This window comes from Sinohyriopsis cumingii, chromosome 2 (genome assembly GCF_028554795.1).
Source record: "Sinohyriopsis cumingii isolate HCF-2022 chromosome 2, ASM2855479v2, whole genome shotgun sequence".
Lineage (NCBI taxonomy): Eukaryota > Metazoa > Mollusca > Bivalvia > Unionida > Unionidae > Sinohyriopsis > Sinohyriopsis cumingii.
Window position 1 is genome coordinate 104,616,501 of NC_142962.1, and position 11,255 is coordinate 104,627,755.

The following is an 11,255-nucleotide window of genomic DNA, read 5'->3' on the forward strand; positions in this document are numbered from 1 at the left end:
AATTTTTGCAAAGGCTCATCTGTCTGTTTGCAGTTCATACTGGTTTGCCTTAGATCTGAGACCAAAAAGTATAAAATCCGGACACAAAATGGGATTCCGACCACGGGCGAATTTTGCGTAAAAAAAAGTCGGGTCCAAAAAATGAGGTTTTTCTATCTGTGTTTTGTAGTGCAACTAGATATTCCAGATTATTTGGCATCATTGAAGAGCAACATCCGTCTACCTTTCTATAATACCACCCACTTTAGTGTATCATGCATGACCATGACGCTACAGAGCTCGGCAGTAGGCTACTACCTCCTGCCCGGTAAAGTCGTCGCTAGGGGTTAATGTGTTAACATATATACGCTGTAAATTGTGTGCATATTTGTGCAAAGAAATTGAAAAAATCTGCACTAAATTCAAAATAAGAATAACAGCATTCACATAGTCCATTGAGAGCAAAAGCATTTATTTTAGTACCATAGAACTGCACTTGAAGGGTACCTCTCCAAAGAATGGTTTTGTGTATCACAGTGAATGACTTATACATAAAACATAAACAAATCATAATTCATTTGTATGACAGTATTTTCAACGGGACTGTCCATATATTTCTATCAAATCATCATTAGAAAATAACTGCACAATATCACAACTGTTTACTTGTAAAATGAAATATAACTTCACAATATAAAAATATATACATAAATATAACTATAAATACCTAATATTACAAAAGTATAGGAAAGTTTAAATGGTAAAGTGATAATAATGGTTCATGGAGAAAACAATTACTGCAGACAAGAGAATTGAATTAACTGACATTATCGCATCACACAAGTAATTTAACTAGCACTAAAATTAGTGCATATTTACACTGTTTTATAAAGTAAAGGAATCAGTTTGTTCACTTTTTAATGCATTTTTAATAAATACTAGTAAAATCACCAAATTTTCTTACTTTAGATACTGTATAAAAATGCCCCTAAAAATTTTAATAAATTAGAGTTGTTTTATATTATTTTTAACAAAAGAACATTTTGTTGAAATTAGCCATCTACTTCAAAGCATTCTCTTTCAACATTACAATTCAAAATCCATAATGATTTCATGAACACATGAATAGTATTTTTTCCAGACGAAGACAATTTCATCAATTACAGTGAATCTGATATATATTCCAACTGATCCAGAAGAGACCTGATATTTTCAACTTTTAAAAAAGTCCATTCTTGTAATCCAAAGATGCACTGATATCCATTTAATGTCCATTTTGCACACATAACTCCATTACAAATTTATGAACTTGTAAGACTTTAATAGAAAAAGATTTCTTCCCAATCTCCTATATCTGTATTGGCTTTCTTTGATGCCTGTTTCCACTGAGTGAACTTAATTGTTCCAAAGTTGCATTTAACCTACACAGCCTATCAAATCTGAAGTTCTTGTAAACATTACCTGCATGCCCTAGTACACAAGGAGTTCTTGTAAACCTTGGTGGAAACAAATTGTCCCCAGATGACCATACCTGGAATGGAGTTTATGCATACAGAAAAAGAACAAATAACTTAATGTTCTTTCAACTTTTCTCTTTAACCATTAGTTTTCATGTTTGGACAAAAAAAGTTGTTTTTGACAACAGATCTTTTAGAACAAGCTTTGTGGCAGACATATAAAACTGAAATAAGACATCATAGAGTTTAGAGAAATGTACAACAAATGGGTCAGAGAGCAAGATAAATTAAGAGAGAGAGAGTGCAAGAGAAAAGGAGATAATGTGAGTGAAATGAAGATGTGAAAGAAAGAACTCTCCATAATTCAGCCATGAGCAACTGATGAGGGAGAAATGAAGAGATGTGAAAAATGGGATAGATGAGGAATTAATAACTGAAGGTAAGAGACAGGAAAGAAGAAATAGAAAAAGTAACACAGGATAGGGTAAGGAGAAATGAATAAGAAATGGGTAAGAGAGAGAGAAATTCAAATAGACAAAGAGAAATAGGCAGAAGATGGAAATAATAATGCATGGAAGAGAAGGGAAAGAGAAAAGAACAAAGGAGGAAACAACTATAAATGTGTTCATATGACACTGATGTCCTAACCAATATAATGCAATATACGGGTGTAGTTTTGAATCAAACAAGGCCATATTTCCATATAATTTTGGAAGAAAATGGATAAAATCAAATATGACCTTGAACTTCATAATGCAAAGCCTTGTACAAAATTTCATCATGTTTGACCCAATAAAGAATTACAAATTATACATTTGCCTGAATGATCCAATCAGAAAGTGACTGACCTAATTTCAAACATACTCATGTAAACCATAGATTATCCATATATGACAGTGTAGGTCAAACATGCTTTGAAAAATCAATGCTCACCCAATGGAACTGGTGTCATAAGAGATCAGTGAAAATACAGGTGATATGAAACAAACTTTTAATACAAGGTTTTAAAGTTTTGGAAATCTTAAATGGAGTTATGTATATCAATAAGAACTTTAATGACATTCACCGATGGACTAAAATGGAGTTTTGCATGACAGCATTCATTGATGGACTGAAATGGAGTTATATATACCAATAAGAACTTCAATGACATTCATCGATGGACTAAAATAGAGTTTTGCAAGACAGCATTCACTGATGGACTGAAATGGAGTTATATATACCAATAAGAACTTTAATGACAGTATTCATTGGTTGACTGAAATTGAGTTATGTATACCAATATGAACTCTAATTACATATTCTTTAAAAAAAAGTTGCTATGCTTATTTGATCTTTATTTCTCTCTCTTTATTGGCCTGCAAATGAACTGGGACAACGCACTTTTATTCTCATTGCCTTTTGAAATTGCAAAATATACCCTATATACTTGCTTATAAGTTGAGTCCAACTGCTAACTGCACAGACCCAGATCTGCCAATGCATAATGAGCCAGCATATCCAAGTCCATGCAGTTTATTAGAAGCAATCAGCAAAACAAACAAAACAGACCCTGACTTGAAGGCACATTATGCAATGGAATATCAGGATATATGTTGCTTGCTATATGACTTGATTTATGGGTAACTATGAAGGGTAGTGAAGTGAAGATGAAATTCTAATGTCTGCAGTAATTGTTTGGTGTTGATGATGTATTTCCAATATTTAACTTTTTTTTCTTCTCAGGAATGTCCACATTTGGTTCTAAATTGATAAAATATGTACAAATTTTACTGACATGTCATTCTTACCTAAATGAAACTGCAAAAAACAATATTTCTACAATAAATCCTACTCATGCTTACCACATGTTTACAAATGAAGCATATACTTATAAATACACAGAATTATTGAAAGCATAGACTTTTAAATACACAGAATTATTGAAAGCATAGACTTTTAAATACACAGAATTATTGAAAGCATAGACTTTTAAATACACAGAATTATTGAAAGCACAGACTTTTAAATACACAGAATTATTGAAAGCATAGACTTTTAAATACACAGAATTATTGAAAGCATAGACTTTTAAATACACAAAATTATTGAAAGCATATACGTTTAAATACACAGAATTATTGAAAGCACAGACTTTTAAATACACAGAATTACTGAAAGCATAGACTTTTAAATACACAGAATTATTGAAAGCACAGACTTTTAAATACACAGAATTACTGAAAGCATAGACTTTTAAATACTCAGAATTACTGAAAGCACAGACTTTTAAATACACAGAATTATTGAAAGCACAGACTTTTAAATACACAGAATTATTGAAAGCCTAGACTTTAAAAAATAGAAATATTGAAAGCATAGATGGAAAGTTTATAGGTACTTATCTTTAAAATTTGTGAAGGTTGTATGTTTATTTCAAAGATCTGTGAAAGTTGTATGTTTATTTCCATTGGGCATTTATTGTTAGGGAATTTTGTGGAGACAAAATACTTTATAAAGTTTTGAAATTTACACTTAGCAATTAATTTTAACATATTGATATTATTTCTTTTTGTTAGTTTTACTTGCATTTTTAACAAATTACTGCAATATAAATGAAGCCATCTTATAGAAGCATAAGTCTGTTTTCTAATGCAAAATGTAACAACTTGACAATTTCAACTTAAGCTGGATTTTAAACTCTGAGAATGGGTATACTGTATCGGTTGAGTAACTGAAGACTCACTTTGTAGATCAAATACTGAATGGACTGGTTGGGTGAATAATTTAGTTTATGGATCAAATATATATATATATATATATATATATATATATATATATATATATATATATATATATATATATATATAAGCAAGACCCAATATAAAGATGTGCTATAAAGAATATTAAATCCTTTGAAGTAAATAAATGAAAAACTGTACAATCAAATCAATAAAGGTAAATACTTGGATTTTACATTAATGAAGGCCAATTACACTAACAGGGCAAATCTCCAAAATAAGAAGATATGAAGAACATATGCTTTAAACATAAAAAGTGAACTTTGGGTCCCTTTTATGAAATATTTCAATAAGAACACTATCCAGCTATAAATAGATATGAAATTGACACTTTTTCTCTCTATTAGACAAGAAGAATTTCAAACACAAGAGATGTACTTTACTTTTCATATATTATATAGGTGCTTATATTGACTACAGAAATAGGAAGGCATATATGTACATTTTATTTTTACATAGGTACCCGTTATCCAAATTTTACTGTAATTTCTTTGTTCCTGGGATAAAACAAGATGGTTATACACAATACAGCATACGCATAGAAAATTCTTTCTTAACAACTATAATTTTCTTTATACCATGAAATCACATGAATAAAAAAAGCAAAATTATAATACTTCATTATTAAACTAAACTAAAAAATTATATCATCAACAATCAACCAAATTCAATTGAATCTCTAATATATTCTTTCATAAAATAACATATATGCCTGTGCATGTTTGACAGCGGCTTCTGTTACTTTGCTAACATGGTCATCACTGATGTGGAACCACTGGCCTGGTGGTACCATGATCTCACTAACATGATCTTCTTCCATCTCTTCTACCATCTTATCACCCATTTGGAGGACATTCTCTGTGTACTGGTCAAGGTATTCCTTAACAGAAACCTGATTAGTACTGAGGAAGTTGGTCAGGGAGTTGATACTGGGCCGGACTTTAACATATGCTGTGTAGTGGCCACCCTTCAAACCTCCTTTGTGCTCAACCACTCCGTAAAGAGAATACAAGATTTTCTTCTGGCCTGGTTTTACATTCTGCAAGAAGAAACAGCCAGAGCTGAAAATCCTACTATTAAAATTGAAGATTGGAAGAATTTATGAAACTAAAACTGAACAAGTCAAGGAAAGTGAAAAGATTGTTTTCTATGTTTATATGCATTTTGTATGAGTGACATCTTTCAGAAAAATACAAATAATACAAACCCTAAATTGGGATTTTCTTGTCTCAGTGCCAACTCTAACAGAGATTCCAATAGTCTTGCCATACTTATATGTCATGTAAGACAAAAATGTACAGCATTTGCCTAGATCAAGTCATATTGGTAAACTCAGGCAAAGGTTTTGACCAAAATGTCTATGTACCAAATACAAATGATTGATTATAAAAAGGCAACAATTATTTAAGTGGCTCAAATACTTAAACATCTCATCTAAATATACATAAATTGGTTTTTCTTTCAACATGCTAACAGGTTACTAGCACAAAAGGAATGCGTGGGAATGTATATAAATGAACATTTCAAAATGCCTCTGCTGTACCTGCAGTGAGGACATAAAAGGCCACAACCCCGCTACTTACCTGGCAAAGAGCACTACAATATGGAGCCAGATCCAGGACAAAAGGAAAATCCACATGGCAGTCCAGTTTGTTGATGTTCTTGATTTCAAGCTACAATCACAAAATGATACAGGTATTGCTTAGAATCTGCCAAATAAACAAGACCTCTGCTGAGGACAATGTCTTGCCTTTAATTTTGTTTAATTTGTAACTTTGTGGTGATGCTGCCAGATCCACCAGCCAAGCACTAATGTATATATTTTGTTAAACAATATTTTAGCACCAATAAATTTGTGGCATTTTAGTAAACTGCACAGCTTTAAACTGATAATTTTTGTCATTTTTTGTCATTTTCTCACTGGCAATAAACTAACTGAAGAAGAAATAGAAGACATATTCAACCTACTTAGATATTGCTGAGTCAGCAAAAAAACACCCCTTCTCTTAATACTAAGCTGTATCGATAGTTTGAATCTCAAATGTGATACACTATTGTCTGAATCTCACATGTGATACACTATTGTCTGAGTCTCACATGTGATACACTATTGTCCAAGTCTCACATGTGAAACACTATTGTCTGAATCTCACATGTGATACACTATTGTCTGAGTCTTAAATGTGATACACTATTGTCTGAGTCTCAAGTGAAATTCACACAACATGATTCATATATAATGGCTTTACATATAACAGGCCCCAACAGGAATGTTACAAGCAACCTCAAAATCAGAGTAAGGTTTACCAGTTTTAATCACCTCATATGCAGTTCAGAAAACTCATGTATTATGCATAAATAATTTTTCTTCTTTTGTAGCCTTTTGATGTCAAGATGTATAGGCTTTTACCATACCCCAATTGCAAGTCATCCACAAAGTTTGCACCAAGTCTGTGATATAGAACTGTTATTTATGAAGAAATGATTTCTATTCTTTCAGTCTGTGACCTGGATTGTTGACCTTTTGACCCCAAAAATAATATTTTTTTTATTTCTTCATCAAGAAAAACTTTCCTGTTAACTTACACAGGTAGGTGTTGCATATCTTAAGCTATCATGTGAGAAAAAAAAGTTAATGGACAGATGCATGGACATTCAGGGCCTGCCAAAAGCATGTGTACAATCCTGGACTTTTTGAGCCTCTCCAAGTTAATGGACAGATGCATGGTCATTCAGGGCCTGCCAAAAGCATGTGTACAATCCTAGACTTTTTGAGCCTTTCCAAGTTAATGGACAGATGCATGGTCATTCAGGGCCTGCCAAAAGCATGTGTACAATCCTGGACTTTTTGAGCCTTTCCAAGTTAATGGACAGATGCATGGTCATTCAGGGCCTGCCAAAAGCATGTGTACAATCCTGGACTTTTTGAGCCTCTCCAAGTTAATGGACAGATGCATGGTCATTCAGGGCCTGCCAAAAGCATGTGTACAATCCTGGACTTTTTGAGCCTCTCCAAGTTAATGGACAGATGCATGGTCATTCAGGGCCTGCCAAAAGCATGTGTACAATCCTAGACTTTTTGAGCCTCTCCAAGTTAATGGACAGATGCATGGTCATTCAGGGCCTGCCAAAAGCATGTGTACAATCCTGGACTTTTGAACCTCTCCAAGTTAATGGACAGATGCATGGACATTCAGGGCCTGCCAAAAGCATGTGTACAATCCTGGACTTTTGAACCTCTCCAAGTTAATGGACAGATGCATGGACATTCAGGGCCTGTCAAAAGCATGTGTACAATCCTAGACTTTTGAGCCTTTCCAAGTTAATGGACAGATGCATGGTCATTCAGGGCCTGCCAAAAGCATGTGTACAATCCTGGACTTTTTGAGCCTCTCCAAGTTAATGGACAGATGCATGGTCATTCAGGGCCTGCCAAAAGCATGTGTACAATCCTGGACTTTTGAACCTCTCCAAGTTAATGGACAGATGCATGGACATTCAGGGCCTGCCAAAAGCATGTGTACAATCCTGGACTTTTGAACCTCTCCAAGTTAACGGACAGATGCATGGACTTCAGGGCCTGCCAAAAGCATGTGTACAATCCTGGACTTTTGAACCTCTCCATGTTAACGGACAGATGCATGGACATTCTGGGCCTGCCAAAAGCATGTGTACAATCCTGGACTTTTTGAGCCTCTCCAAGTTAATGGACAGATGCACTGACATTCAGGGTCTGCCAAAAGCATGTGTACAATCCTGGAGTTTTTAAGCCTCTCCAAGTTAATGGACAGATGCATGGACATTCAGGGCCTGCCAAAAGCATGTGTACAATCCTGGAGTTTTTAAGCCTCTCCAAGTTAATGTACAGATGCACTGACATTCAGGGCCTGCCAAAAGCATGTGTACAATCCTGGACTTTTTGAGCCTCTCCAAGTTAATGGACAGATGCACTGACATTCAGGGCCTGCCAAAAGCATGTGTACAATCCTGGACTTTTTGAGCCTCTCCAAGTTAATGGACAGATGCACTGACATTCAGGGCCTGCCAAAAGCATGTGTACAATCCTGGACTTTTTGAGCCTCTCCAAGTTAATGGACAGATGCACTGACATCCAGGGTCTGCCAAAAGCATGTGTACAATCCTAGACTTTTGAGCCTTTCCAAGAAACCTAAGAAATGGATACCAAGTCTGGGGAATTTCCATTTAGGAGTTTAAGTGGAGATAAGATGATACAATGATGAATGGACAGACAAAGGATTTTAAAATATCTCCACTGCCTTTTAGAGTCAGCAACCTACCTGTTCAAAGCGTTGCAAATGCAGGGTCAGTACAGCTGGTGGCTGGATTATTAGGTACTTCTTGCTGGCATCGGAGTAGACTGTTTTTATCTCTGTATGAAAAAAATTAAGAATACATATGATCCAATTTTGTATAACCTAATTAAATTCTTTTAAAAAATGACATACAGTTTTGGATTTTTTTCTCTTAAAAAGTTAGCATGTCTGCATGCAGTGGTAATCCTCATGATATTCACATTATTTACAACACTTTCCTGACAACACAAGCATGGAGTTTGTATACATTTCAACCCGATATCCCTCTGCCCTTTCATCATGGTGGAGAGTTGAAAATTACTGGAATATGGTGCACATCTACAAACATTTCCAAATAAATCCCATGGTTACAACACACAAAACTGTTGCCTGACCACTGGTCCAATGCCAGCCAATTTCACTGCATATTGGTGCAAAAAATGAGCAGCCAGTCTGTCTGTTGAAATTTTGAGGCATATATTTATCTTTTCATTATATTACAAGAAATATGTTCAAAAAAGTGAAAAAATAAACAACAATCCTTTCTGAGGATCACTCATAAGTCTTGGTGACATGAGAAGCTAAATAACTCGTGTTTAATCTATGTTTGCTAGATGCTTATAACTCCAAATAAAGTCTCTTCTGCATCTATGTGATGTTTCATGACACATACTACTTGCAGTTCCCTAGATGAACATGTTGAGATATGCCTTGATGCCAACAGAGGCTAAAAGACCAAATAAAAACAAAGGAAAAAAAACTATTCAAAAGTAATAGAATAATGTGAAACAAAATTGATAGCTGAGTTGCATAATTCACTTAAAATATGTAAACAGAATGCATGACTTGACGACAATAATATTATAGTTTGTTCACCTCAAGATCATGAATGATATCTGAGACAGTCACTGTAGCTCAATGAATTATCATGTGAGCTTCTCTAAATGAAGCTGACATTACCGATTTTCTTTTGCACAAAGAGAATTTTACCACCATTTATATCAACATACAGAGAAACACTATTTTGTTTAATATATCCTGAAACAGAGTGGTATGTGTATATGTAATCAGCCATGTTGCTGCTGGAATTACAGAAATGTTCATTTTTTATGCAGGACTGAAATGTTATGGGAGCCATCGCAAACCAAGGTAAACAATCCTGGTCTACTCATTAGACAATTACATTACAAACATAAATGAAATAACAATGTAAATTAGTTTCAATAAAATTAGATGATGCAGATGATGTTTGAAATATGTTAATTTATCTCCATTTCAAGGCAATGATGTTAACTACAAACACAGATATCATTCAAGATGCTGAGTTGAAAAAACTATAAGCTGCAATCTACAGATGTGAATGCCTTTAATACGGTTCCTCTTTCTGCAATACACTGCTTTCCACAGACTCAGTTTCATGAGCAGCTGTGCATTAAAAGGCTGGGTCTAGTTCTCATAACTGTCCTCAAGTCAATGGAAGAGGATCCTGCTTTTTAATTCGGACTATATTCAGACTGGCCATCAATGGCCATATTATGATGACTCTAAATAACTTGTGAATTGACCTACATCAGCTGGACAGTGAGTATCATTGTCCTGGACAGTAAATAGTGGCCATGCGGTGCTGAATTTAATAAAATGTAATAAAGTTTACATATGATATCAATATTCTGTGTTTTTCATTATACTCCATGTTTCATTATATAAAGGTCCTTAATAAAGGCCAATATTCATGTCTACCTGAATTTACCATTCAGTCACTGACTACACTGTCTGATGAAATGGAGGACCAGTTACTTACAGAATGGACCATTAGTATTTTCAGGTTACTGATTTTGTATGATTGCAGGATCTTTGGCAAGTTTCATACACTGCATGGGTATCAAGTCTCTATATAACATGGGTATCAAGTCTCTATATCCCATGGGCATCAGGTCTCTATATCACATGGGTATCAAGTCTATATCCCATGGGTATTAAGTCTCTATATCCCATGGGTATCTAGTCTCTATATTCCATGGGCATCAGGTCTCTATATCCTATGGGCATTAGGTCTCTATATCCCATAGGTATCAAGTCTCTATATCCCATTGGTATCAAGTCTCTATATCCCATGGGCATCAGGTCTCTATATCTCATGGGCGCCAGTCTCTATATCCCATGGGTATCAAGTCTCTATATCCCATGGGTATCAAGTCTCTATATCCATGGGCATCAGGTCTCTATATCCCATGGGTATCAAGTCTATATCCCATGGGTATTAAGTCTCTATATCCCATGGGTATCTAGTCTCTATATTCCATGGGCATCAGGTCTCTATATCCTATGGGGATTAGGTCTCTATATCCCATGGGTATCAAGTCTCTATATCCCATTGGTATCAAGTCTCTATATCCCATGGGCATCAGGTCTCTATATCCCATGGGCACCAGTCTCTATATCCCATGGGTATCAAGTCTCTATATCCCATGGGTATCAAGTCTCTATATCCCATGGGCATCAGGTCTCTATATCCCATGGGTATCAAGTCTATATCCCATGGGTATTAAGTCTCTATATCCCATGGGTATCTAGTCTCTATATTCCATGGGCATAGTCTCTATATTCCATGGGCATCAGGTCTCTATATCCTATGGGCATTAGGTCTCTATATCCCATGGGTATCAAGTCTCTATATCCCATTGGTATCAAGTCTCTATATCCCATGGGCATCAGGTCTCTATATC

General features: G+C 34.9%; 1 protein-coding gene across 1 annotated transcript in view; it reads right to left on the reverse strand.

The window, feature by feature from the left end:
• Positions 1-427: 427 nt before the first annotated feature.
• Positions 428-11,255, reverse strand: part of LOC149805535 (uncharacterized) — a 49,946-nt gene continuing 39,118 nt past the window's right edge. The window contains exons 18-20 of the mRNA XM_089934319.1: positions 8,515-8,606; positions 5,800-5,889; positions 428-5,255 (exon numbers count right to left, since the gene is read on the reverse strand). Coding sequence (XP_089790445.1) covers positions 4,896-5,255; positions 5,800-5,889; positions 8,515-8,606 — 542 coding nt within the window. The 3' untranslated portion in view covers positions 428-4,895. The remainder of the gene's footprint in view (positions 5,256-5,799; positions 5,890-8,514; positions 8,607-11,255) is intronic.